This window comes from Capronia coronata, assembly GCF_000585585.1.
Source record: "Capronia coronata CBS 617.96 chromosome Unknown acBCG-supercont1.4, whole genome shotgun sequence".
Lineage (NCBI taxonomy): Eukaryota > Fungi > Ascomycota > Eurotiomycetes > Chaetothyriales > Herpotrichiellaceae > Capronia > Capronia coronata.
Window position 1 is genome coordinate 779,334 of NW_006912896.1, and position 27,423 is coordinate 806,756.

Genomic DNA, 27,423 nt, shown 5'->3' on the forward strand with positions numbered 1-27,423 from the left:
GGCCCCCATGGACATAATTGGGCGCAGACAAACCGTGGGGGGTGCTGAGGCCTAGGGGACCCTAAGAGCCTCCAATTGATTCGTTGGTTGGTTGGCGGGCACCCTTATTTACTAGGCTGCCCCTTTTCTGCCCCTCGGGCACCGCAGCGCAGCGCAGGCAAACACTCCACAGAGATGAACTCTGCCATCATGGCAGATGCATGGAATTCCTCTTCGCTGTATCATTGGCGTCCACGTCCACTACTGCTAGACCGCTTGCAGACTCTCGAGACTCATACTCTGTCCATCCAACGTCATTCAAATCTCCCTTGCACAGCTTGCGCCGTCCCGATGCTAGTCTAAAGCCCGACCGCAAAGTCGTGCTTTTCACGGTCACGGCTGTTCTCACCCTCAGACGCCGTTAACAAACCCCGTGGGATGCGGTGATCCAAGATATGCTATTAACTCTCCTGGTCTTTATCTCGACCCTCGTCACCATACTGTTGCTCCTCCTTCCTTCTCAGCGCGATCCAACCGACCAGCAATGTACTGTTCAAGTCGTCGTGCTCGGTGACGTTGGCCGAAGCCCGCGTATGCAATATCATGCCTTGAGTATAGCAAAACATGGTGGCCATGTACAGCTGATCGGCTACAGAGGTATGTGAATGGTCCTTGGAGCAATCTCTGGTCGGATTGATCTAAATGCCGCTCGAACAGAGACCGATCCTCTCCCCGAGCTCCTGGTCCACCCCAATGTCACCATCACAGCTCTCCCGCCTGCTCCTCGATGGCTACAAACGGGCAACAAGGTCTTGTTCCTCTTGTATGGCCCTGTGAAAGTGCTGTTACAAGCTTGGACTTTGTGGCGGACACTGAGTTACTCCATCCCAGCCTCCAGATGGATGCTTGTTCAGGTATGTATCACGTCAGCTGCAGTGGCCTCTCGGGTTGACAATCATCTTGCAGAATCCGCCTTCCATTCCAACTCTTTTGATTGCGGCGATCATCTGCTTCTTCCGTCGAACAAGGCTGGTCGTGGACTGGCACAATTTCGGATACTCCATTCTCGCACTCAAACTAGGACCAGATCATCTTTTGGTCGCACTTTCGAAACTGTATGAAACCAGTCTCGCAACCGCCGCCAATGCAAACTTCAGCGTTACGGATGCCATGGCCAAAGTTTTGAGATCGGAGCTCCGGGTCCCGGCACCTGTTCTAACCCTACATGACCGGCCAGCAAACCTGTATCAACCTCTCCTAGAATCCCAGCGCCTTGCTTTCCTGCAAAGATACACAGTCTTAGCAAGACACTTCAATGCCATCGTAGACAAAAAGACCCGGCTCGTGGTCTCGTCGACATCCTGGACGGCCGACGAGGACTTCGGCCTCTTTCTGGACGCTTTGTGCCAATACTCTGCCAGTGCTACCTCTTCCCATCCTCAGCTCCCAGAGCTCGCTATCGTCATTACCGGAAAAGGGCCACAGCAACAGCACTATCTTGACAAGATCCAAGAATTGCGCCAGGGGGACGCTCTAGAAATGGTGAGCATTTATACTGATTGGCTCAGTTTCGAGGACTATGCTCTCCTGCTGGGCGCCGCGGATCTGGGAGTGTCATTACACACGAGCAGCAGTGGAGTTGATCTTCCGATGAAAGTCGTGGACATGTTCGGTGCTGCATTGCCTGTGGCTGGTTGGAACCAATACCCAGCATGGCCTGAGCTGGTGACGGAGCAAGTCAATGGCAGAGGCTTTGGCAGTGCAGAAGAGCTGGCAGATATTCTGCGTCAACTGTTTGATCCTGCGTCGAAGGAACTGGAGCGGTTGAAGCAAGGTGCACGAGCTGAAAGCAGACGCCGCTGGAGTTCCGAATGGGATCCTGTCGCCGGCAAGCTGTTTGGATTGACAACTTGAATAGTGGTCACCGATACCTATAACCACAATATACCGGATACACCTGGACACCCTGCATCGGGTGGCAAGGCAGCAGCTCATGCAGCGTCTCTCATATTTGATGATCACGCTTCGGGAGATTTCCAGTTAGGGTCTATCGAGTTCTTTGATACCTTTTTCTTATTCCAGGGTACCTCTGCTGAGTGATACATGACGGGCAACGGAGCTATCATGCCCGGACTTTGGATGATGGAAACAACCTTTCAGAAACACCACTGATCTGTTTCAGCACCTCCCCTCGATTTCCACATCGACTGCATGCCGTAACGAGTGATACAGGAGACAGAGCCAGAAGACCACTCGACCGTGGTCAGAGCTGGGGACAAGTCACCTGAGTACTGTACTTGAGCAAGCAGACTCGTGTGACAGCGCGGTGGTCTGTTAAGCTTCCTAAAACGTATCCCAGACAGCTGCCCTGATACGAACCCTACTACAGAGCATGTCTACCGGATCTTATTCTTGACTGGCATCCAGAGTGGACGGACTTCAGCGACCTTGAGGCTCGCTGACAATTTCCCGACTGAACGGCGAGTCTGGCCCAGTTTCCCATCAGCCTTCTCGACCACAGCAACATAACACTTACACCCTGCATATCCGCTCTGGTCGTCCGTTCGCATGTACAATCGGCCAGATCCCATCAGACAACATACGCCAACAGCTGACCAAATTACTCGACGAAATAATCAAAGATATATGCAAGGACTTTGCATAGGACTAAACCATGGGAGAATACATCGAGGTAAGTTGTAGAGAAAGGAGTCTGGCAGTCGAGTCGTTATGGCCCTACATGTACAGACTTCTAGGTCATGTCTGGCAGTGCTTGAGCATGAGGGCGCTGCTGTTGAATGAACCCTATAGTTCGAGACTTGATTCATGAATACCGAGACTAATGGCTATGACCCTCGAGATAGACACAACGAGTTGCCTTAACCTCGGACAAGGCCGAGACCCCATACTTGACGCATCGGGTCAGGAGAATACCACGATCAGCTCCTCTGTCCGAATTCATCGAGGCCGTGGAACAAGACGGCTGCGTGATCATCAGCGACTTCACCGACAAAGCGACAGTAGACCAGGCAAATCAGGAGGTCCAACCCTGGTTAGAGAAGCAAGACAGCGGAGCAAAAGTCGGCGGTAAGCAGCGGATTGCTCTCCCACTGCAGGAAACGAGCCTAACGGGACATTTCAGCCCTCGGCGGCAAGACCAGAACGGTGACCAGACTCGTGGGCCGAAGCCGCACGGTTCGAGAAAAGTTCTTCTCCGACCCGATCTACCAAGGACTCTGCGAACACTTCCTGGCCCTCGAGACCACACATTGGTACGGGCCCAACCCTCTAACGACGACCAGTCATCCCCTGCTCTCCATCTCCATCACCTTCGACATCCCCCCTGGGACGCCAGCCCAAGGTCTGCACCGCGACGACAAGAACCACCACGCCCGTCACAGCAGAGCCGACAAGTACGACAAGAACCGGGATATGCTATTGGGCCTGTTCGTCCCCGGCTGCAACACCTCGAAAGCCAACGGCGCCACGCGCATTGCGCCCGGCAGTCATCTCTGGGGCGACGACCAGCCGGACTTTGGGCCGACCGGAGACCGGGGCGTTCTCGATGCCGAGATGAAGGTGGGCGAGGCATTCGTCATGCTGGGCAGTCTGTACCATGGTGGCGGAGCATACGAAAAGCCCTTGGACAACGGTGGCCCGGAGACCAGGACAGTGCATGCCATGTTCTCGTGCACGGGGGTGCATCGGCAGGAAGAGATTTCTTTCTTGTCCTATCCCGTTGATGAGGTCAAGACATGGTCACCGCTCGTGCAGGCCCGGCTGGGCTGGAAGCAGAGCGAGCCGAATCTGGGCTGGGTAGACCTCAAGAGTCCGGAGTTTCTTCTTCAATAGTGAATCCAAGATTCTAAGATTTGCGAATTGGCAAGTTGGCAAGTTGGCTCCTGGTCCATATGCTCGCCGAAGATCCGGTTGACTGTATCATGACAGATTGCTGGAATGGCAGATTCGCGTCCGTCGCCGACCTCTTGAGACGTATTCGCAACCTCGTCGTGTTCGATGCGGCGTTCCAGGAAAAGGCGGAAACTTGTCAGAGGTTCTATTAGCTCCTCGCAGAATCAGATGCCGGAAAGACAGCAACGCAAGATGCCTTGCTGGAGCCAGCTATTTAGCAGTATACTCTCTCCTGTCTCTTCATCTTTCTGCCCTCAAGAAACCGCGAATCGACTTTTCCGCCGTAACCTGGCGCCGTAGAAGTAGAGGACGTAGATGCCAAAGGTACACAAAACCGTCAGCCCCGCAAGGAGACTGACGCCGCCGGCGATGCCGAGGCGGGCGAACATGGGTCGGGCATAGAGGACGGCCCCCGTGGCGCAGGCGCTGCGGGCGAAGCCGTTGGCGGCAAACAGCGACCCTGAATACCGCGGGTAGGTGAAGGGCAGGTAGATGAACATGCACTGGGTGATGATGAACACGCCGGTCATGCTGACGGCCGCGCCGACGAGGCTGACGATCCAGTGCACGTGCGGCCGGGCCGTCCAGGCTGGGCCGCAGTTAGTTTGGGAACGAGGCTGTCCACGGGTTGTTTGTCGTGGGGATGTGACGCCCACAGAGGAAGGGTCCTACTGTACTCACCAAAGATGAACAGGCCGATGGGGATGCAGAACGTCGCAACCAGACCAGGCCAGAGACGGGCTTCGGGAGGAACGGTGGTGGTCTCGGCGGCAAGACGCGCGATCTTGGCGTCGCCGTAACGATGAAGATATAAGCAATACAGCACGACCGCGACCACGAGGCCAGCCAGAAGCGCCAGAAAGGCCAAGCCGATCTGGGCCAAGTCGAACCCGTACATGTCGCCGTAGACGAGGGTGAAGGACTCGAAGAAGGAGTAGTAGATGGCGTACGTCAAAGCCGTGTAAACGGTGCTGAAAGCCACCGCTGGGTCGAGGAGGTTGATCTGCCATGGCTTGATCAGGGCGTCGAAGCCGAGCCTTCGAGGGGAAGACTCTGACTGTCGGATCTCGGACTCGGATTTGAGGATAACGACGGCGTCTGCTTTACCGCTGTTGCTGTTGCTGGGGATGGGCGTCCGCGCCCGCGCCCGCAGTCGTCGCACTCGACGGAGCAGGATGTTGTCGGCCGACGTCTCCGGCAGACTGAAAAACATCAGCAGCAGCGCAAGACCCGACAGACAGAGGAGCAGCCAAGAGCTCCAGCGCCAGTCTACATATTGGACGGCGAATCCGCCGATGAGAGGGCCGAGTGCCTGCAGCGGTAGGGTTTCGTCAGCCGGCCGACGTTATATTTTGTTGCGAGGAAAGGAAGGGCCATTTCTACATACCGGCGCCAATGTCGCACCACCGCCCCAAGCGGCAATCACATAAGGCATCTCCTTGGTCCCGTAGAAGTCCCCGAGGCTGGCGCCGCCGGTCGCAAGACCTGGCGAGCCGAAGAAGCCGAGCAGGAAGCGCAAGACCAGCAGACCAGGAAAGCTGTTGATCAGGGAGGTCGGGACGCAGAGGAGGACAAACACAGCCAGGGTCGTGACATACGGCGGGTTCCGTCCGATGGCGGGGATCTCTGACAGCGGAGACAAGAGCATAGGTCCCAGGCCATACCCCAAGACATAGAGGGACAGGCCGAGAGATGCCACCACCTGTGGGACGTGGTAGATGTGTATAATGTCTGGGACGCTGGCGACGTAGAGCGACGAGCCGACATAGACGGAAAACGTGTACAGCATGATAACAAAAGACAGCCAGCTCTTTTTCAGCGTTGACCAATTGTGTGGGTCGTCCGGATCGTCGTCTGAGTACCAGGACACGAGGACGGTTTGTTGCTCTTCCCTCTCTTTCGTGAACCGAGGACGCCGGCCAGACGTCTGGTCTTGAACGGGAGCGGCGTCGTTCTGCTCTTGCTTCTCGGCATCAATGCAACTGTGACCCCCCTCCTTTCTTGCTTCGATATCCGGCCGTGGGACGTCGTCGGCTGCATGTCCAGATTGGGGTTCGGTCTCTTCTTTGCTTGTCGTCGAGGTCGCGTCCGGACGGTGCCACCGGCTGAAGGACTCGTCCGGTATCTTGAAGCCGGGATCTTGTTCAGGGTACGAGGCAACTCGACCGCGTGTGACCAGGCGGAGAGTATATCCGACCGCGGAGTCTCTGAAAATATCGTACATGGCGGCGATTTCCACGAAAGGGAGTTCTCCTTTTCCTCGATCCTGCGCCCTTGCCTGTGAGGGGTCTCTTCGAAGAGAGAAAGGTCCAGTCCTAGGGTTTGCAACTGTCTCTTGTACTCTTCGTAAGAAATAGAACCAGGTGGGTACTTCTCATTTGACCAACCACAGCCCTCAAAATTGCGCAAAGCTAACCAGTTTCGGTGAACAGCGCGCAAGGCTGGGTGGAGCGAGAAGAACCGCCTGGTGGTCCCGCTTCAAGTCCATCATCTCGGACGATTTCCACTCTTCTTGTATTATCGCCTGTTTTGCAGTGCAGCGGATACATGTCCTCGGAGCTCGAGAAGTGAACCGAGGAAAAGAAAAGCCGTAGATTGCCCAGGCAAGCTCCCCTCAAACAGAACGGATCAGCATGCCGGCCCAGATGAGAACGTGCCCCTCGGCAATCTGCTGGAACGGAATACAACGCCGCTCCTGTGTTGGTCTCGTTAGGAGTGTCGCGATCAAACAAAGTTTGGCTTCTTCAGAACACTCACACGAGAAAGCATTGTGGCCTGATTGATGCCCATATGTCTGCCAATCCAGGCCAGACAATCCCTCGCGGACGAACGTAATTCGGAGGACACCACCGACGAAACTGTAACAACCCACATTGGATGCAGCAACAGCAGTCCACCGGCAGTCTTGGTACCAGGGGCGACTTCTGAGAGACTCTTTTCTCTCTCTCGCACAAACCGTTCAGGGTCAGAGCTGAGATGGTAGGGAATGGAGGCTATAATATCTAGGGCCAATATTTGAGCTTCCTCGGTTTCTTGGTTTCCAGAGGCCCCGTCACGACCGATTAAACTCCTGCACCGGAAGATGACATCGAGCATCAACAGACGCGTCTTACGGTACGTATTCCAGACGGCCGCGACGTATACTAAAACAGTTAGACTATCTACGATCCGACAAACAAATAAGAGGTGGTACTCACGGTCGAAGTAAATGTCGACCTTCCCGGGATGGCCGCAATCATCCTCAGACAATCTAGACAAATCGATCGTGATGGGTGTCCATTTTTCTGGCTGACTCGCAGCCCATGCTGCAAATTCCCTTTCCAGCTGGACTGCTTTCTCGAGGACCTGAAGTACCTCGTCCTGCGTAGGCACGGACACTTGATCGAATAGTGCTCTTGCATTGTTGGATATTGGGTTGAATTGGACGAGCAGCGCATCCAGGCTTTGAACCCAGGGGCTTGATATTGCAGCACAAAGTACCCCACCATTATTTCTTTGCTAGAGCAATTTTAGCGAGGGGGACCTTAGGTCGGCACAGCCTTAACAGGAATCTTACTTGTAGAGGTCGTGTCAGCATGATCGGGTTATGGAGTTGGAAGAGTTCGAGTCCGCCCGGCAGATCGAAGGGGGAATTTTGCGCTGACAAGATCGCCGCAACGCCGGCAACGTGGGTCGTGTGCTGTGTTTGGTGATTTGCCAAATCCGCCGCAACAATCTTTGACGGGAATCGATTAGCAATGGGCCTGTCTCGCAGGATGACATGGACCGACCTCATAGATGCCCAGTAGGACAGCAGTCATCAACGACTCTATAGTGCTGGCCGTCTCAAGGTCGGCCAGAGTCTGGCGAAACGATAAGAGCAGGTCGCCATATCGTTGTCGCGTTCTATGCACAAGATTGTGATCGCGACGTCGGTTGCCGATGCCGGCGAGGGCCACGATTCTGGCCGCGTGAGCAAGATCAGACGAGCGCCCTGCAGTCGTGATCAATGACTCCAGGCCATCCAGGAATCCCCGCGATATCGATTTGTCATTGGACTCGACGCAGTATTCGAGCAAAAACGTGTCCAGGGCGTCATCTTCAAGTTGAGCACTTTCGAAGTCTGAAGGGACTGCTGCGGTCTTTCTCCTTACAGAATCTCCTTGACCACTGGCGCGACGTGAGTCCGCTGGTGGAATGTCAGGGTCGTCGTGGACATGATTCACCGGGACATAATGGCGGAAATGGAAACTCGAACTAGGCTCGTCATAACCGGGACAGGTTCGTTTTGACTTCAGACATCGCTTGCACGACTATGACCTGCTTAGCCAGGAATCAGTGCTTCAGTAAGGGGATGGCTTACTGGCCGAGACTCGTCGCACTGGGAGATCTGTCAGTTTTGGGCCAATTCGCTCACATATCATGTATCTTGCCTTTTTCCGCCGTTCCTTACACGTCTGGCAAGCTCGAGATGCTCCGTAGTTGACCATTGTGTATGAAGCATTGCGTCTAAGTCGGAGTTCCCACAGACGGGCGTCAACAACTGGGTTTGGAGTACAGTCCCAAGACTGGATGCGACCGAGGATAGGAGAAGGACATTCTGAATTGTGAAAACGAGGTGCTGATGATAGGATAGACTACTACTAATTAGAGTGTTTGGGGGCAAGGCGGACTACCACTACTACTAGTAGTACTTAGTGATATTTAGCTAACTATTTGGTTTAGCTGAAGCTGAGGTTAAAGCGGCCAGGGCCCCTTAGCCTTTGCTCACCCTCTACTAGGTAGTCGAATCAGGAGATACCAGCCTCGCCAGGTAGTACGTACTAGTATTGTGGTCAGAGCCGAGAACGGACATGTCAGCACTATCTATGTACCTACATATCTACAAGGTGCCTGCTGAGATGGATATAAATATACCTACCTCCCTGCAAAGTGAGATCGGTTTCCTGGTCTCTCCTTGAGTTTCAATCTCATTCCTCTCAGGGGCTACACACGAGAAGCAAAGCTCGTTGATATATACCATTGTTGTCCAAGTACTCAAAGTCCATCTCGTATCTTTAATCTGGTTTCCAACCTGGGGCACTTTGATTGCTGGTTTCCAGAATCAACAATCCTACGCTTCTCCACTTTTTCTTTCGAGAGGATATTCACCAAAGGGATCCCACGGAGACCCGGCAGCCTTGGCTGGAAACCAAGAGGAAGACGAAGCCGAGTGCAGGATAGTCGGTCCCGGTACTGGCACAGTGGTCAGGGCATCTAATCCGTTGACTGAAAGTTGATGAAGAGCGGCTCTTCCCGCAGGACATCCATCACTAAACATTTGCCTGGGCTTGGCTGAAGCGTGATACTGGGCAGTGGGATACCAGAAGCAGGCACGTTCACTGGACCATATAGCGCTTGGAGGTATCCGACTCCGTTACACTTCGATCCGACACCATCCAAGTTCAAGCAAACAGAGCTGAGCAGCAACTCAACCTATCTCGGTCGCAGGCACTTTGGGGAGTTTCGAGCCTCGTCTGAGAAACGAACTCACTGACTCTGAGGCTGTGGAGTCTAATACCAGCCAGCTGAGGGCGAACGCTGGCCTGATCCGGCCCAAGTCCCAAAAAACATGTCTTCCTCTTCCTCATCATACGACTACATCATCGTGGGCGGCGGCGTCGCTGGTCTGACGCTCGCATCGCGCCTGTCCAAGCTTCTCCCACCGGGCGATAGCAAGCAGATCCTGGTCCTGGAAGCGGGCAAAGATCCCTCAAAGACCGACTTCATCCTCTCCGCCACAGGATACGCGCTCGCCCGCGAGTCGGAACATGCATATATCCTGGACGTGACGCCGAATCCGCACCTCAACGGACGCAAAAGCCAGGTCAGTGTCGGCAAGGGGCTGAGCGGCAGCGGAGCCATCAACGGCAGTGCCTGGACGCGAGGACCCAAGGTCGACTATGACTACTGGGCGAAACTCGTCGGGGACGATGCCTGGTCGTACGACAAGCTGTTGCCTTTCTTCCGGAAGACTGAGCAAGTCATCCACGATGCGAACTCGGGCAGGGACCATGTCCATCACGGGTACGATGGGAGCCTCAAAGTCGTGCCCATGAGGGCGAATCATCCCAGTCGACATTATCCACTGCGCGAAACAATCCTGCAGGCTTGGAAGGAGGCCGGTGTCAAATATAACCCGGACGGGAACAATGGCGATCAAAACGGCTTGACGGAGATGGTCGAGCTGTGGGTTCAAGGCCAGCGTCAACTGCCCAGCCAGGTCCTAGACCTTTCGCGTGTCGAAATCCGTGAGTCCAGCATCGTGCAACGTATCACGTTCGATAGCCCTGCCGGCGCAGAGCCTGTTGCTACCGGAGCCGAACTTGTGGGAGGGGAACACTTCACCGCAAACAAAGAGGTCATCTTGTGCGCCGGTGTTTACCATAGCCCACAAGTCTTGATGCTCTCTGGCATCGGTGATCCGTCGACCTTGGACAAGCACGGTATCCCAGTTGTCGTCCCAAATGCTGAGGTCGGGAAGAATCTAGTGGACCATCTGGCTGTAGGGATGACATGGAAGCTGAAGCACCCTGAAAAAGGCCTGGCCTTTGGCTCGCCCTTGTTCAATGATCCCTCATATTTCACGGGCTGGCCAATGGATTTCATTGAGTTCGGTGCATTGGACGAACCGGTCAAACTCGAGCCCTTGATCGAGAATGCCCAAGACCGCGCATTCTTGCTTCGACCTGGAGCTTCGCATATGGAAAGCGTCACCTTGTATGTCCCGATGGGTGAGAGATTGACGGGCATTGACGCCGCCATCGACGGAAGCCACATCAGCTCGATTGCCGTCTGCCTCGCCACTACGTCCAAAGGAGCCGTTACCATCCAGTCCGCCAACCCTGAAGATCCTCCCCTCATCGACACCAACTTCAACGCGACGAAGACGGACAGATATATTTCCCGGGAAGCCCTGCGGAAAGTCGCTTCTGTCTACCTTGATACCGAGACGGGGAAATCCTTGGTCTCTCATGAAGTCACACCCGAAGGCTATGCGGCAATCACAACAGACACATCGGACGATGAGATCGACAAAAGGATCCGCGATTTTGGGTACAGTCTAGACCACCCAATGGGGACTTGTTCAATGGGTAAAGTCGTCGACAGCCATTGTCGGGTGAAGGGCGTGAAGGGGTTAAGAGTGGTCGACGGAAGTGTGATTCCAGTCCCTATGGCGTGTCACATCCAAGCGACGGTGTATGCCCTTGCAGAGAGGGTTGCTGAGTGGGTTGCGAATGGAGAGTAATCGCAGGAGAGTACTGTTAGATTGGAGCTCATTCTCGGGTTCTGCCCCTCCCAGACGGCAGCAGGGAGTTGGGACAGGTGATGGACAGCAGCGTCACAGAAGGATCTTGAATTAACTTGAATTAACTTGACAAACTTGAAGAGAATAACTGAATCATGATGTGGATGGCAGGCCGAATGTCCGTCTGACGAAAATATAGACGGGGAAGAGACATTGCGAAGGGATCTAATATCACCGTCAGACAACAGTATATATGCCTATGGTAGACCTGATGTGATGTTTCCAGAGCAGTGTCCATCTTCATGCAGAAACCACATCATTTTTTCGTCCTAACCGTTTCCCGGATCCTGGCGACAGACTCTTCGATGCTTTCAAGTCTCCCAAGGATGTCCTAGCTTCGATGGCAGCCGCCTCTCCACTACCATTGCCACTGCACCTTCTCTGCAAAGTCCTTCCATGTACTCTTTTTGGCCGCAGGCACCAAGAATCTGTCACTTTCAGCCTGCTTCTTGTCTGTCCCCTTGCCGAAGTAGCTGTAGTCCCTGATCAGGATCATATTCTGAGTCAGCTCCTCGGCAATCCGATTACCCATCCGCGCCGCATCCTCGATACTGGCGGGCTCTTCGACAAAGCAGACTTCGTCACCCGTGATCTGGCACAATATATCCGTGATCTGCTGCGGATGAACCCATTCACTGACACCCTGCACATGGACACCGTTGGCCTCCGACCCAGCCTCGAAGAGCCCGGCAGTGTACAGGCCGGTGTCACTCCGGATATCGATCATAGGCAGCCACGTGGTTGTAGGGTTCCATGGCATGCTCAGGGTCGGGAAGCCAGTCTCTGGATCCACCCTGATTTGGCCGGGTAGGTTAGACATGAAGTAGGCAGGCATGAAATACGAGACGATCAGGTCTCCTTTGACCTGTTCCGCGTACTCGGCCACTCCGGCTTTGGAGTCGAAATGTTCGACCTTGGTCAGGTGGCCGCTCGTCATCTTGGTGACGTTAGGCAGGGATGACCATACAAGGTGTTTGATGCCTTGGTCCTTGCATGCATCAACAATGTTCTTGCCTTGTTGGAATTCTCCGCTCTTGGAAGTCGTTTCCCAATAGTTGGTTACTGCGAAGACACCGTAAGAGCCGGCGATGGCGGATTTGACGCTGCCGATGTCGTTCAAGTCTGCCTTGGCTAGCTCAGCGCCTTTGGACGCCAGTGCTCGAGCCCCGGGCTTGGACGGGTCGCGAGTAATGGCTCGGATCTTGTATTTGGACGATAGACTGGGGTTGTTCAGTATAGCGGACACGGTGCTGCCGCCCTGGTTGCCTGTAGCACCGAAGACTGTGATGATCTTCTTAGACATCTTTATCGTGTCTCTGAAAGCCGTTGTGACGAGTGAACGTGGGACGGTGGTAATACCGCTGTGTCTTGTTGTATCGCTTAAGGAAGGGATTCTGTAAAGCTCAGGGAGCTAGACCTACCATTATATACGTTAGGCACCCATGCCAGCTGTGAAGACCTTGGTCTCAAAAGTGTATTGCTTCCCAATCAACCAAGTGTCTGGAAGCATTAGGTAAGTGGCTCTTCGATGTTCAGGCGTCGAGCAGGGCGAGAGAAGCGAGGGTTAGTCACCCGCAGGCGCTTTGGCATGGCTGGCTGATAGGATGGCTGTTGGCATTGGAAAAAGCATGGAGCTGAGCAGCCAATGCTAGTAGACTACCAATTCTACCCCTTGCACAGTCTCCAAGGGTTGGTGTAGAAGTAGGAAGTCAAAGCTGCAGGAGCTGGAGGCCGGACGCGGGATTGATATGAAGTTTGTTTTACAGTGTCGGATTGGCTGCTCAGACCATCGAAACAACGTCTCTTTCGAACTGTTACCGTTGCAGTCCTCGACAACATACTCAGAGATTCCGGGAATGTTGGTGATGAACCCTTCGACGTACCACCCACTCACCGTCCAATGCATGCTTCTTCCCTCCAAAGACAGACCACCTCAGACATGGAGCAGGAAGCAGACATATTGGCAACTACCAGTATCCTGTACCAGACCAAGATTAACTACAGATTGACGGCAGCTATCGTTCGCGATATGAGCGTACGGAGAACAAAATGAGGGTTTCAAGTCTTTTTCTGCATTTCCACTGTTTTCTGTACAACAAGACATCCGAGTGTCGCAAAGCACAATCCTCCGTACCCCCGGCTCTCGCGCCTCCTGACAACCACCCCCGACACCATATTCCGCGGTTCCTGAGCACCATCAACAGAGCGTGTGTGACGGCCAATCCAAGCCGGTCCCGTCACCAGTAATGTACTCCATCCATGAGCCTTCACCACCGACAAATCTCAAGCTCCGAACTTCGCTCGCTGCCCAAGTCCTGCTTCCTACACCTCCCACCAGTAGATCCCGGAAAGTGTGTACCATTTCTTGGACCACAACAACCACCATTTAGACCGAGTGCTTCGCAACAACTCAGCGGCTCCGCAGATGTGACGGGTCTGCAAGATGCACTATGGCTGCCTGTCCTCAACATGTACTGTCCTGATGTTGGTCTTGCTTCTCGTTGATCAAAGCCACACTCTAGAAGGTGGTATTCCCCAATACCCAAGCGACGTCCAAGTCTGAGACGCACAATGGCTGAGTCGTTGAGCTTTGGATCCAACATCAGACAACCAACAACGACCACCACAACCACCACCGACAACACCCATCATCCACTTACACCACACTCAATCCCTCACATTGCCCGTACCGTATGCCATGTGTCTTGAATTGCCGAGTAATCAAAACCAGGAATGAACCCATTGGGCGACCTTGCTGACTACCGAGTCCAAGATTTGTCCACACCGAGCAAAGAAACCAGGAGAAGGTTCCAATGCATGACTTGGCTGAGTGCGGAACGAGATGACTGGGCCAGTTGGCGTATCTGGAACTGGCAAGTCGGAAACAAATGATTCCAGGAAGGCCTCATCTGCATCAAAGTCGCCTTGGCTGTCGGATGACGCCGTAGTTGTCGAGGTTCCGGCACGACTGCTTGAAGAACGCTGGAGTCGTGGACCACTGATCCGTACCCGGAGTACGCTGTGAGCATCAGCGGGAGGGTTGTAAACCGTTGGGCCTGAAGGACGTTGACGGCCCGTGTGGCCATGCACTCGAACCCCTCGAGAAGGCCTTGATTGGGCGGACGGTTGTTTTCCTCGCGTCGGTTATCACGTTGGTGAGCACCGGCGGTGGCTGGAAGATTGAGAAGAATTTGGCTCGGGAGAACGCCTTGATTCTTGGTCGGGGTGGTACTGGCCGGAAGAGCTCGATGTGATTGTAGACATTGTAGCCTGTGCCATGTATATCTTCAAGAGTTGTCACGAGCGCGCTTCGTATGGGAGAAAAGAAAAGAAGAGAGGAAAGAGAAGAGCGAGGGCAGAGAGTATTTATTGGGCTGGAGACCGTAGACGCGCATGTGGTAGTACGCGACAGATCAACCTTTGGTGCCTGGTCCACAATACACAAACACATGCGCCGCTCTTCTCCCATAGGTGGTTTCTGTCCTCTGATCCTGAACGCAATTTTGGCCTGTTGAGGTCGTGGTTTGGAGGCCGGATAGAGCTCAGCTTAGAGATATATCCTGCCTTTTTGCACTGCTTCACCATTTGAATGGAGTCCCAGATCAGAGAAATTGCGTTTGATCACAATGTCGGAGGGATTTGCAGCCTCGCCGATTAGGCTTCACGATCTCGGCTATGACGTTTGGCTGAGCAGGGGTTCGAATGTATTTTTTTGTGAGCCCGGCTGGGAGCATTTTGATCTCCTCGAAATTTGTGAGAGCAATGGAAGCATCGACAGCCAGATTTCCAGGGAGCCGCGCGGTCTGGAGAGGTATGGCTGCAACGGAATCAGTTAGAAGAGTACTAAGAAACCTTTCTTCTCTCGCCCACATCGTCGGGACGTTGGCTTTGACCGTCATGGCGTATACCAAGTCAGTCACCTAGAAGTATCAGCAACAGCAGAATCATCTGAAGGAGGCACCTCGCAGTTGCTGGCCATCGTTGAGCATCCCTCGTCAGGATAGACACGTCAGTAAGTGACAACCTTTGCAGTGCAGCAAGCCTGCGGTATAGTCGATGTAGTACTACACGCAGGCATGAGTTGCAGAGCCACTGCAGTGCCTGTAGTGCAGTTCAAGTTTGTCGGAACTGAGGCCTTGGCAATAACAGCGTGAGCCTCAACCCGCAGTCAAACTTCCACAGCCGGATGAGTGTACGGATGGTTTGCATGAAAGGGGCCAAGCTTGCAGAAAAGACAATGCCCCATGGCCATCACATACACTCTGAGCTGCCATAGCTGATGCGACTGTCCCAGGCTCATTTCCCTGGTCGACGCGGGTCGATCTGAGGGCAAAAGAAGAAAGAAGAAAAGAAAAGACATAAGACGACGTCGGAAGGAAGTTGGTAAAGGGGAAAAGAAATCGGAGATTACGTGTGGTATAACCCTGGTTCAGGGTCTATGATGGCCAAGGCCTTAGAAGCTGGGGCCATCACCTGGATGATGTGAACAATATTATTTATAATGACACCCTTGAACGACAACCTATGATAGCCTCTGCAGACCTATCTCGATTCCTTCTCCAAGGTGAAGATTCTCGACGGGAGCAACTGGTCATCACTCCAGGACCGTAATGCAACGTGCTCACCACGTGCAGTGACAGCTACTCAAGACCACAGATCTTCCCGTAGCCCAAAGATTGGAAGCGGGAGCCTCTAAAGAATCCTGGTCTCCGTGTGTGGTGGAACTGGTCAGCAGCGGATGAAACGCTCATGATGGCATCCCAGGTAAGGCCCGAATGGTTAGGAAGTTATGCCACAACCCGACATGACTGGCACACATTGCGAACGAAGGACCACTCCGGGTACTACCGCCGCATCGGGATTGTTGAGAGCTTGTTCGACGTCGATGGCAGCGAGTTCGAAGGGCGAGCAGATATTACGACGGATCTCCTCGTAGAATTGAGGACTTCGTTGACCTTGAGTGCTTTGAGGGACCGCATCTTGCAGGCCTGGAGTGTCCTGAGGGAGAAACATGTTCTGCTGGCTTCTAGAGTCGTCAAGGCAGCAGATCTTCTGCCCCATCAATTCAACAACAGCCCCGAGGAGCGCTTGTTTGTTTTCGAACCAAACACGACTTCGGAAACGATGTTAAGCAAGGCAAAAGACTCATTGACCTTTGTCGAGGACCATTACCCCCAGGTCAGCATTGATGAATTCTTCATCCACACACTGAACACTGGGCGATGTCTGGATGCCTCCAAGGCTTTGAGCCGATTATATGTGATGCCGATCGACTCACCAGACAATGCCATGCAGGCGGTCCACTTCATTCTCGTGGCCGCTCATGAAATTACCGACGGCCTTACTGTCATGCGGTGGATGTCCTCATTCATCGATCTCCTCAATGCGTCTGCACCGCAGTTAGCATATGAAGCGGAATCGCTCTGCTCTGTATCTCCAGTGGCCAGGTTGCCGCCCGCACAAGAGACATTATATCCACCAATAACAGGGAGTGCAGCGAAAGAGCGATGGTCTTGGGCGCTGTCCCGTATATTGCGCCACACAAGAAAGCTGCCTCCAGCTGCTTTCCAGAATCCTTTGAGACGAAGGTTGCCATTGACAAGAGCCACACCAATGAGGCCCGAGTTTCCAGCTATCTTGGATTACACGCATGTGCCGCCGATCAACACGTTTGCAGTTCGTGCGGCTCTCAGTCCTAGAGCAAGCCAAAGGCTGACGCAGATGTGCCGTGATGCACGCATCAGTATAGGAAGCGGATGCTTTGCTCTGGTTGCTGTGGCAATGATGCTCATGGAGGAGCGGCGCAATCCACATGTTCCACAGCATGAACGCCAGCCGTTTGTGGGTTCGTTTCCTGTCAATCCCAGACCCTTCCTTACCGGCAGATCAACCGTAGGAAGGGAAGACAGCCTGATGCTAGCCTTCAGCGAGGGTGTGAGCCTGCCCTTCCTACCTAGCGACTTCGACCTTGACAGAAGACTACGTCTTCTGGGAAGACAAGCCGATCGACAATTGCGCCAGTATCAGAAGCGTCCTAGATCTCTGGAAGAGGAGATTCATCTGGGCTCTAAGAGTCCAACACAACTCCTGCCGCTGCTGTATCTGGACACTATGGAGCGTCTGGAAGCAAGATGTGATGCAACCAGGAAACGGGGCTGGAATGTTCAAGGTGACTACCCAGCAAGCACTACCTCGAGGTTGGCGACATGCGGTATTAGCTCTGTTGGTGACCGAGGTTCCATCATTCGAAGCGGAAAGTATGATACGCGCATGATGCCGAGCGGAAAGGATATTGCTGCCGACTTTCGAAATCTTGAATCCAATGTCAGGGCAAGAGACGGCGAATTCCTCGTCGGGGCTGTGGGCGATAATGGGCAACTTCGGTTCAACGCCAGTTATGACGGTTGTGCTATTGACCCTGCCCTTGCAGAAGAGTGGAAGCAGACCATGGAGACATTACTGGAGCCGGACAGATTGTTCAAGTTATGAAAAAGCACTTGGAAAGGCACCAAGTGCATAGCCGAGGCAGATGGAATGTGTCAAGATACACATCCCTTAGCGAAAGGCTGTCACATATTCCAAGTCACCAGCCGTTAGGAGGAGTAGCAAAGCTAAAAGTAGCACGTATACATAGAAGATGAGAGGATGCGGAGGTGGTGAGAAAAGTCGGTCAGCTAAATGATAAGGTACAAACAACGTCCTCCCTGTTGATAAGCAGAACTCGCGGAGCCTTGCAGTGGGAATGTTGGATGAAATCTGGCCACGTGATTTCGCGTTCTCTGCCAAGCTCGAACGCGACCGCGTCCTGATTGCGACTTCAGATGCAACGGCATTCATGTCATGACCGCCGCAGCACAACATGATGGGAGACGTCGAAGACCATTCCCGTTACCATGACTCCTGAGGAGCAGGCATCTTTTGCCAATGAAATCAGAAACTTCCCACCAAAAGATATCGACCGGTTACACCGTGTACTCTTTCGGCTCCAGGAAGACTTGGTCGACTTCACTCCTGGCGCGATCAAGAGGGAGTACAATGCGATATGCTCTGAAGATAGGCATGTGACCCATCCAGAGGATCCTTGTCTGCGGTGGCTGCTTGACCTACTCGAGACCGATCCCGCCGCACCCCTGAACGAAAAGTTCCTCGACGTCTTACAAGAGGCGCATATTGTCCTGACGACCGATGGGACCACAACAGATGGCGAAACAGATTACGACGCGGCAGGAAATTCGCCAGCATTCGGCCGAGGGTCCGAAGTGCCCGAGAGGATTGAGTCTCCCGACTCTCTTGACGAAAACGATCCTTTATGGCAACAAGCCGTGGCCCTTGACAATCGGAAATTAGCATCTCAAGCCCTCGATCAATGGCGACAGAAACTGCACCTTAAAAGAGAGGCGTGGCTAGACTATGAGGACCCGGCGATGAACAACTTTGCGGACAATTTTTACCTGCACAGCTTGGCCAGAAAGACCCTTAGCCACTGGGGAAACATTGTCAGAGAGATTCAAGAGATGGATAGAGTTGCGGATGAGTTCCGAGCCCGGCGAGATGCAGCATCCGCCCTCAAGCAATGGACATTAGCATCTCGTGAACGACTTTTTGTCAGGGTGCGAGACGAAAGGATTATCAATAAAGTGTTTGGGACATGGCGGGACAAGTCCAGACGACTACACGAGATGGAAGCCGCTGCCGACGACTTCCGGGATCGCCAGGCGGTTCGGAACGCCCTTGGAATGATGTTGGCCAAACGGGTTCAAATCAAACAGGCAGAGCGCCAAGCTGTGTTCGTTTACCAAGACAATCTGGTGCGGCGGATATTCAACAGATGGCTTGCACAGTTGCAACACATACAACTCAATGAAAGACGAGCGGATGCCGCTGCAGAGTATTTCGCAAGCAAACACGTCCTCCAGAAGTGGCGCGACAAAACTCGACTACTCCAAGAAGAGAAAACAGGGCAAGAAGCTCGCCGAAAGCTCCTGGGTATGAAGTATATCCGCAGATGGAGAGCATTCACTAGGAGGAGTAAAGAAGAAAAGTATGCAGAGGCCTATAAGATCATGAGGAGGAAGGTCAAGGTGAATATCGCTCGAGCTGCTCTTCGTCTGTGGCGAGAGAAGACTGCGCGAATCCGAGAGATGAACATAGCAGCCGACGAGTTTCGAGTGAGAAAGGATGCGGACGGTGCCAGACGCATGGCCCACACCGCCATTGTCACAATGTACAACAAGACTACACAACTACAAGAATCGAACCGCCAGGCAGACTTGTTTTTCAACCAGAAACTAGTTGACCGTTTGCAAATCTTTGGCTCGAACTGGCTTCTTCCGACCAGGCAAATCCTTGAGAATCAGAAAAAGGCGGATGAGTACCGTGCCACGCGGACGGCCAGCTACGCGTTGCAGACACTGAGGAGCTGGCGAAATGCGGCATTCAGGTTCAAGAGGCTAGAGGAAGACGCCGATGTTGTCTTGCAGCGAAATGAGAAGAAAAGGGCACTAGGGTTTCTGCAAAAATGGAGACGAGCAGCCGCTCAAGGGCACGGGGAAGAAGAAAGACGCGAAGAACGGTTAATTCCAGCCACACCGGCGGCAAGAAGGAGTCAACTACTCGCCTCTACCACACCGGCTTATACGCCTGCTACTGGGTTATTCGACCGTGCCCGGGTCGTTGTGGATGTGGACGAAGACTAATATTGGGATTATGACGAACAATGAGGTATGAGATATGAGTTTATGAGTTACGAGCTACGAACAAATCAGAAGCCACTCCGGTCCTGTCCATGTTGCGACATGCCATTGCTTGACGCACCTATGTGATCACCTGGGCCCCTTTTTGGTGTTCCCCAACCCTATCGTGGTAACAGCCCTGCTCCTCTTGAAGCAGTTGACGGCAGCCACGGCCCAACGGAACCACCTGTTCTCCCGAAGAAATACCGAGATAAGTCTCGCGCCACGAGGGATAGATACTACGTGGGTGTGCTGGGCTACGGTGTGAAATCAAGATAGCTCGGATTACCAATGATGACAGTCTATCTTTGAAGTGCTGCGCCGTATGCACCGTCCCTTCGCGGCCGGAGTTGAGCCACATCGTGCTGCCTGCGTCGAGTCCAGATCACCGCCTACCGAGGTGCCTACCTGTACCTACTGGCCCTTCCCGAAGCATCTTGCCCCTACAGCTTGCCCAGCGTTGTGGCACTGCTATGGGTTGGGAGTACAATACAGTCAGCACCGCCACTCCTCTTAGTACTCTCCTTCTCCTTGGCAATGCTTGGCCGGCATGCTGACGGCAGAGGCTTTTCGGGGAAGTATCATCAGGACCGACTGATCACTATTTTGAGAAGGGCCATTTGCACCCCGGGCCCAACGCCCCAGGTGCTGCGGACGACCCATGCCCTGCCGCTGTGACGGTCTCCCCGGATGCAGAAGAGACCAATGGACCGATCGGGTAAGAAATTGTCTTGGCAGGAGTACCGCACCAATCATATTGCCACCCGAGGAACACTTTCCGCCGTGGCTGGTCAGCTCTAATTTATACCGCTTCTGATTGTGGCATCTTACTCTGCTACTCTTACTCACTCCGCTCCTACTATCTGAAATACTCACTCGATGCTTGTCATTCTTACCAGATACCCCATCTTGCCTCCACATCGCCGCTGGGATATGACGACGATGATGACAAGAAGGTATCCCTACTAATCACGACAGGATGTCTAGAGATAAGTATAAAGAAGCCCTCCATCATCACCATCAAATGGCTTTTCTCCATCATCACACAATCATTCCACAACGAGTCTACAACTATTTCCTTATCTCTTTCCTTAGTTTCCTTTTGTCTTGTCCAATCCGACCACTTGACATTCCTTTCCAATCTTTAATCCAGAACATCCAACTCCAGACGCAACATCGCAGCACAGTACCTAGCCTACCTACCATGATCTCCAAAATGCATTACACTTCCCTCCTCTGTCTCCTTGCCGCCACCGGCGCTCTGGCTGCCCCTCACAGCCGCCGTCAGGTCGACAACGAAATCCGAGTGTCTCTCAGCGACCTAGGCGAAACCGGCGCCCAAGTGACTCTTGCAGAAGGCGTGCGCGACACGGCCATCCCAGCCCTCAGCGGGCCCTTCGCCACCGTCGAACTGACCCTGGGCACGGACGTGCAAGACCAAGCCCTCCGCTGCCAGATCCTCGACCACATGGGCAGCCCGATCGTCGTGCTCCGCGGCGCCAACACCGACATCACCTTCGCCGACGGCGGCAAGGGTGCCTGGACTCTCCGCGAGCCCAGCATGGTCAGCCAAGTCGTGTGCGACCCAACCTTTGCGCAGATCGATTCGGACGCCGGCAAACTGCGCGTCGTCCTGGAGAGCCAGTCCACCGAGACCGGCTCGCAGACCGTTCTGGAGGCAGGACAGCGCGAGGAAGCCATGCCGGTCGGCTCTAGCGGGCCGTTCGAGACCGTCGAGCTCCGCGTCGGCGAGTTGGTCGAGGATCAAAAGTATCGTTGCCAGGTCCTCGACCATATGGGCAACCCGATCATCGTTCTCCGGGGCGAGAACCGCGATATCACTTTCTCCGATGCGGGCAAGGGTGCCTGGACTTTCGAGACGCCCAGTCAAGTCAGCGATATCGTCTGCGATCCTACTTTCGTCGCGGTTGCGGTTGCGTAAAGGATCCGGACCGAAAAGGGTCTGAAAAAGAAAAGGTGGCATGGGACGTAGGCGCGTTTTGACCTCTCGACGTGCTTACTTGTACAGGGTCGGGACTGGCATGGTGGGAGCGGAATTGCATTGCATTGGTTGACCGACAGGTTTCTTGTGTTTTGCTGCATAGCGACTGGCGTTGGATCTTGTTTCTGCATTTTTGATTTTCTTGCTTCTGCGCAACTATATATCTATATTTGATAGATGCCTCCTGAATCATATACGCTCCTTTTCGGCATCAACCTTTGTACTGATCACTTTTGTCTCGCACGCTTCGTAACACCCCTCACTCTGCTTATTTCTGATTGATGGGGACGGTAGCAGCATGATATCTGGGAGAATAGATTGTTTGTGTCCTGTGGTGGCCGTGGTAAGTAGTACGTTTGGTAGACATGTAGTTGACTGGCACAGCTGAAGAGAGCCTTGTATGACGTACTAGTACTACATGACTCGTACGCAACCGGTGCAAACAAACCATCTCCCTACGATGAGCCATCAACACTGCATACTAGTAGTACGGCACTACAGATGCAATCAAAGCCATCCTCTTCCCGACGCCTAGAGTGTAAACAAATCAAATCCATTGGAAGACATGTAACCTGTTCGCTCCATCCACCAACAACCAGACAACTTGAACTCCCCTCCTCCCTCCGCCCCGCTGTTCAGGAAAATAGGTCGAAACAATGTCCAACACTCCCATCAGCGACACAGACACCCCCGACCCATGGATGGTCCCCGGCCCCAACGGCTTCTTCTACCTGACCTTCACGGCCGGCAACCGTGTCGAGATATGGCAGTCTGCAGACATGCAAGACTTCCGACAGCCGCAATGCACGAGGAGCGTGGTGTGGAAACCTAGCCCCGGCAGCCCCTGGTCCGTCGACATCTGGGCCCCAGAACTGCACTGCCTCGACGGGACATGGTACGTGTATTTCTGCGGCGCACACCCCGGCCTCGGAAACCCGTCCCACAGAACGCTGGTGTTGCGGTCGAGCAGGCAAGATCCCATGGACCCGGGGGGGTGGGTGTTTCTGGGTCCTCTGCGGGGATTGCCTGATCATTGGAACATCGATGCTACTGTGTTTTGGATCGGAAATCGAAATCGACCACAAACAAGCCGCAACACACGCAGACTGTTCTGCTGCTATTCCGGCTGGCCGCTGCACGACCACTCGGATACCCAGCAAGACCTGTTTCTGATTGAACTGGCCACTCCCGAACAAGCCATTCCTGAGACGCTGGTCTGTATTTCACGCGCGGAATTGGCTTGGGAACGCCCCGATGGTGGGAGACGCGGGGTCAACGAAGGGCCGACGTGGCTGGAGATACTAGGACCTGGGGACCTGACCAATGCGAATGGCAACAACACCAACTCGAACTCTCCAACAGGGGAGGATTTTGGTTTCACATTCAGAGGAATCATCTACAGCGCCAACGGCAGCTGGACCAGCGACTACAAGCTCGGCGTGCTCCAACTTGTCGACGGCAACGCTGACCCGCTCCAGCCGTCGTCGTGGCAGAAACGGCCCACGCCGCTTCTCGAGAGCGATAGACGACACGGTGCTACGGGGCCGTTTGGGCCTGGTCATGCGAGTTTCATTGTCTCTCCTCCCGTCCTATCACGTCCCGTAAGGGGTCCATATGCAAATGCCACACCGTCGAACTCTTCGGGGCTTCCCTCTTATACCGCAGAGACCAACAGTCGAGTCTATTGCATCTACCACGCGACCGCGAAGGAGGGAGAAGGATGGAATAATCGCAAAGCACGGGTCTTGTGCTTAACTCCCGAGCATTTCCTGCCGCAGGCGCAGACGCTATGTTGTGCTGGAACCGGTGTTGGGGCAGCTGCTGCTTCAATGAGCTGGACTCAATATCCTGGCGGTATGGCGGGTCATGGACACCCACAGTCACAGTCACAGAGGTCATCTGGACAGGCAGCCCACCAGAGAGATCCGTCTCACGGAAAGAGTCTGATGGATAGGATTGGAGAGAAAGTGTACAAAACACTGAAGGAACTGTGAGGGGAACTTCAAGGCCAATTACCAATACCAACAAGAGAGTTGCCGTTCAAGAATGCTCGGTTTCGGACCTGGCTTTTCATTTTCACAAGGTAGGGGCCAATTCTCGAGCGGTGGACGCGGACGGTCAGGACATCTGTCCTGTAGTGCCTGCACATCTGCTGTATTAGTATTCTATCAACCACTGCAGGCAGTGACACAGGATGCTGGGCCAAGTGTACGGTTCCAAGGTCAGCCCGACACACTTGAAGCAAGATTCAGCATGGCGGACGTCGCAGATGGTTGGACGCATCCATCCCCTTGTCGCTCACAGCCTTGCTGTTGGCCGTGCGTGCAATCAAGCGGACCGGATCAAGTCACGACTCACATTATTCGATTCCCCTTGACGGAGTATGATCAGGCGCCGCGCTTGACCCGGGATGGAGTACGTACTTGGTCATACACGGACTCAGTCCAAGTTGTCTACAAGAACAAGCTCAAATACTAGTTCTGGTCTGATGGATTCGAGGCCTCAAAATACATAGCTCCGGAGGCGACGTTGAGTAAGGAATCATTGAGCAGGGTGGGAGAAACGTTCACACATAACGAGCATCTCATCAAAAGCACATTATTCCCTGCAATGTGGGTATCCAATCTCCCCCAGACCACCTCCAACCATGTCATCAACGACCAAGCCATTGTCTATAGTCATAATTGTACACAGTACATTTCATTCATCATCCTGAATACTGATCCCGCGTTAAGCCACCTCCACACTGAGGGATGTCTTGCATGTGAAGAACCCCATCACAACAACCATAGGTCTACATTTTCTCATGTAGAACCTGCTCGTCCACGCCCTTCAGATGTTCGGGTACATGCCCAGGAGCATGGGGACCTTGGCCACCTTGGCTGGCTCTGCTTCGACGAACTTCGGCGCTCTCTCTGGCGATCTCTTCAAACGACTTTCTCAAATGGAATGCGCTGGCCACGCTGTCAACCCCGCCCACATTGGCGAAACTCTTTGGATTGCCGACCAAGCTGTCTTTCCGAAGAACTTTCTCGTCGTAGGCTTCCTCGTAGGCCTCCTCGTCGGTGGGATCTTGAGGGATACCATATACGGTATGTTGGACGAGTTGGTTTCTCGGTTTCCAGATAAAACTTGTGGTCGTGTAAATGAAGATACTGACGACGAAGCCATATAACCAGTCGAAACTGTACAAATGCTTGGCGCCGGTAGTGATATGGGTATTGGAGTTGATGCTGTATGCGAGACCTGGAAGACAGGGCCCGACGGCAAGCAAGAACGCAAGCATGGCTCGCCAATTGATGCCGGTCTTGTTATACCTGTATCGGCCATGCGGGTCGTACAGAGCAGGGACGTCGAGGTGTTGTTTCTTGACAAGCCAGTAATCCGAGGCGATGATTCCGGCCATAGGAGCCAAAAAGACTGCATAACCACCCATAAATGCCAGGAAGGTGGTGGCGGAGCTCAGAATCTCCCATGGAACAATGACCCAACCGCCGACGATGGCGGCGATGATGCATCCTCGGTAAATGTTGATATATTTCGGGAACAACACGGTCAAGTCGTTGGCTGCTGAGATGCTGTTGGCAGTGATGTTTGTGCCGACTTGCGCAATGTACCATGACAATGCTGCAAAGAAGGCGGCTGCACGACCTCCCTTGTTGTCCAACCAGTGCGCAACGATGTCGAGCGGGTTCCAGTAGAACTCGCCGTAGACGACTTTGGCGGCCGATGTCGTGACGATTCCCATGACACCGCAAACTGTGAAGATGGCAGGGAGGAAAGGAAGCTGGATGTATTGGCCTTTGGTAGACTTCGCATAACGACTGAAATCAGGGATATTACACGCCAGCGTGGCCTCGAAGACATTGTCAGTATGAGTCAAATCGCGGCATTGCGGAAGTACTCACCCATGAACCTGTGACAGACGACATGCAAGATAACCACAGCCACGCACGTGTGCTGCCATGGACAGTTTCTGGCAGACTGAAGATGGCGCCACCGCCTCCAGCCTTGTTGACGATCCAGCCGAGAGTGGCGAGAGCAGTAATTGGGGCAGCGAACAGCTTCACGATGAAGAGATACCGAAGTTTGGTAGGAGGGATCAACAGAAGTGGAAGTTGGATGATCCAGAACAGGAAGTAACTGACCATGCCCTGAGTTGTGATGCCGGCGTCACTCGAGAGTTGGTTTTTGATATGAGCATAGGATGGCCAAATGGCAGTGAGCATGATGGTGATGCATTGGGCGCCGTTGGCCCCTTGGATACCGAGCCAGAACATGGCCAAAATAGCCCGAGACACAATACAGAAGTAACCGAAGTAGTAACCGAAGCCGGAACGCACAATGACGGCGAAGGGAACGTGCAGTTTGGCGCCAATGGCACCGTTGAGAACCATAGGAACAGCGACGCAGGAAGTGCCGACAACCATGATGGGAATGGCATCTCTCCAGTTCAGGCCAACAGCGATAACCGACGAGGCGGTCTCCCAGGTACCCAAGTTAATGGTATCAGTAGCCCAATAAGCCATCCATGTCCAGAGTGTCCAAGTTTGATATTTCTCCGGAACAGGGTCCATATCGGCGTTTGTCCATACTTCTGGAGGAGCGAGGGCAGACTCTGAAGACAGGTTAGTAGCTGCTGGTTGGAAATAACGATGCACACTGACCTTGCTTGGGAAGCTCCCATGCTTTGACAGAGGTTGCCCTCGCCTTGAGGGTTGCCCCGCTGGGAATGTATTTTGTCACGTATTTGGACATCGTGAAGGTCACCAGGTGTCACAATACCTATCTCACGGATGGAGATTTCGTCGGTACAAAGCCCGCACGAGGAGGCGGGTGCCCGGAGGACTATATACGTACACATCTGGACTGCAGCTCGTCGTGTAGCGACAGCATAGCTTCGTCTCGCCACGAGAATGATGCAGCAAGCGACAGGGTTTCATCCGGAAGCGTTCGTCACTCAGGGTATAGTCGGTGGTGGCATTGGGGAAACGATCCACCTTTGGGATCTGCTAGATAAGGCTCAGGCGACCCTCTCTTTGGACAGAGGCTGGTGGGCGGCGTTGTGCCATGATTGGCGTGGCGGTGGGTTAGAAAACCCATCCACCCCTGTGCTTACGGCTCGACGATAAGAATGCACGGTGTCTGCGTATGATAAGCCGTCCTTTCAACGCCATGGAGCCTGACAAACTCGGGTTACGCAGGCGATTTGGCCTGTTGATCTCTGATATCCCCTGCTTCGAATGCTGCTCCGAGCCCGATTAGCGACGACTGATGATGTCGGCGGCATGTCTCGATGAACATGCTGCCACTGAGGTGAAGCATCGCGAGAGAGGATGGATGCAAGATTGGTAGAAGAGTGAGTGTAGAGTTTGGGGGCGTTTGGCCAAGTCCCTCCTCTTGTGCATGCTTATCTCTCGTAAAACAAGCTTGTCGACAAAAGGCTTGGGCCGTGTGGCATCGTTCAGGGG

The 27,423-nt window shown here is 53.7% G+C and overlaps 11 protein-coding genes across 11 annotated transcripts; 7 read left to right on the plus strand and 4 right to left on the minus strand.

The window, feature by feature from the left end:
* Window positions 1-434: 434 nt before the first annotated feature.
* Window positions 435-1,893, plus strand: A1O1_04846 (beta-1,4-mannosyltransferase; the record flags this gene model as incomplete). The annotated part of the gene is made up of 3 exons (XM_007725735.1): window positions 435-636; window positions 697-893; window positions 946-1,893. 3 exons carry the CDS (start codon window positions 435-437, stop codon window positions 1,891-1,893), a joined length of 1,347 nt encoding a protein of 448 aa, XP_007723925.1.
* Window positions 1,894-2,653: 760 nt separating this feature from the next.
* Window positions 2,654-3,831, plus strand: A1O1_04847 (uncharacterized protein; the record flags this gene model as incomplete). The annotated part of the gene is made up of 3 exons (XM_007725736.1): window positions 2,654-2,671; window positions 2,844-3,066; window positions 3,122-3,831. The coding sequence occupies 3 exons, from the start codon at window positions 2,654-2,656 to the stop codon at window positions 3,829-3,831; spliced, it is 951 nt and encodes a 316-aa protein (XP_007723926.1).
* A 314-nt stretch (window positions 3,832-4,145) lies between these two features.
* A1O1_04848 (uncharacterized protein) lies at window positions 4,146-6,115 on the minus strand (the record flags this gene model as incomplete). The annotated part of the gene is made up of 3 exons (XM_007725737.1): window positions 4,146-4,480; window positions 4,573-5,203; window positions 5,279-6,115. 3 exons carry the CDS (start codon window positions 6,113-6,115, stop codon window positions 4,146-4,148), a joined length of 1,803 nt encoding a protein of 600 aa, XP_007723927.1.
* A 500-nt stretch (window positions 6,116-6,615) lies between these two features.
* On the minus strand, window positions 6,616-8,374 carry A1O1_04849 (uncharacterized protein; the record flags this gene model as incomplete). The annotated part of the gene is made up of 6 exons (XM_007725738.1): window positions 6,616-7,034; window positions 7,089-7,389; window positions 7,448-7,606; window positions 7,662-8,183; window positions 8,234-8,251; window positions 8,324-8,374. The coding sequence occupies 6 exons, from the start codon at window positions 8,372-8,374 to the stop codon at window positions 6,616-6,618; spliced, it is 1,470 nt and encodes a 489-aa protein (XP_007723928.1).
* A 1,107-nt stretch (window positions 8,375-9,481) lies between these two features.
* Window positions 9,482-11,158, plus strand: A1O1_04850 (uncharacterized protein; the record flags this gene model as incomplete). The annotated part of the gene is made up of 1 exon (XM_007725739.1): window positions 9,482-11,158. The coding sequence occupies one exon, from the start codon at window positions 9,482-9,484 to the stop codon at window positions 11,156-11,158; it is 1,677 nt and encodes a 558-aa protein (XP_007723929.1).
* Window positions 11,159-11,576: 418 nt separating this feature from the next.
* On the minus strand, window positions 11,577-12,521 carry A1O1_04851 (uncharacterized protein; the record flags this gene model as incomplete). Its single annotated transcript, XM_007725740.1, has 1 exon — window positions 11,577-12,521. The coding sequence occupies one exon, from the start codon at window positions 12,519-12,521 to the stop codon at window positions 11,577-11,579; it is 945 nt and encodes a 314-aa protein (XP_007723930.1).
* A 3,449-nt stretch (window positions 12,522-15,970) lies between these two features.
* On the plus strand, window positions 15,971-17,707 carry A1O1_04852 (uncharacterized protein; the record flags this gene model as incomplete). Its single annotated transcript, XM_007725741.1, has 1 exon — window positions 15,971-17,707. The coding sequence occupies one exon, from the start codon at window positions 15,971-15,973 to the stop codon at window positions 17,705-17,707; it is 1,737 nt and encodes a 578-aa protein (XP_007723931.1).
* Window positions 17,708-18,111: 404 nt separating this feature from the next.
* A1O1_04853 (uncharacterized protein) lies at window positions 18,112-19,914 on the plus strand (the record flags this gene model as incomplete). Its single annotated transcript, XM_007725742.1, has 1 exon — window positions 18,112-19,914. The coding sequence occupies one exon, from the start codon at window positions 18,112-18,114 to the stop codon at window positions 19,912-19,914; it is 1,803 nt and encodes a 600-aa protein (XP_007723932.1).
* Window positions 19,915-21,166: 1,252 nt separating this feature from the next.
* Window positions 21,167-21,892, plus strand: A1O1_04854 (uncharacterized protein; the record flags this gene model as incomplete). The annotated part of the gene is made up of 1 exon (XM_007725743.1): window positions 21,167-21,892. One exon carries the CDS (start codon window positions 21,167-21,169, stop codon window positions 21,890-21,892), a length of 726 nt encoding a protein of 241 aa, XP_007723933.1.
* Window positions 21,893-22,608: 716 nt separating this feature from the next.
* A1O1_04855 (uncharacterized protein) lies at window positions 22,609-23,946 on the plus strand (the record flags this gene model as incomplete). Its single annotated transcript, XM_007725744.1, has 2 exons — window positions 22,609-23,553; window positions 23,620-23,946. 2 exons carry the CDS (start codon window positions 22,609-22,611, stop codon window positions 23,944-23,946), a joined length of 1,272 nt encoding a protein of 423 aa, XP_007723934.1.
* An 800-nt stretch (window positions 23,947-24,746) lies between these two features.
* A1O1_04856 (uncharacterized protein) lies at window positions 24,747-26,710 on the minus strand (the record flags this gene model as incomplete). The annotated part of the gene is made up of 3 exons (XM_007725745.1): window positions 24,747-25,808; window positions 25,861-26,570; window positions 26,620-26,710. The coding sequence occupies 3 exons, from the start codon at window positions 26,708-26,710 to the stop codon at window positions 24,747-24,749; spliced, it is 1,863 nt and encodes a 620-aa protein (XP_007723935.1).
* Between the last annotated feature and the right edge of the window lie 713 nt (window positions 26,711-27,423).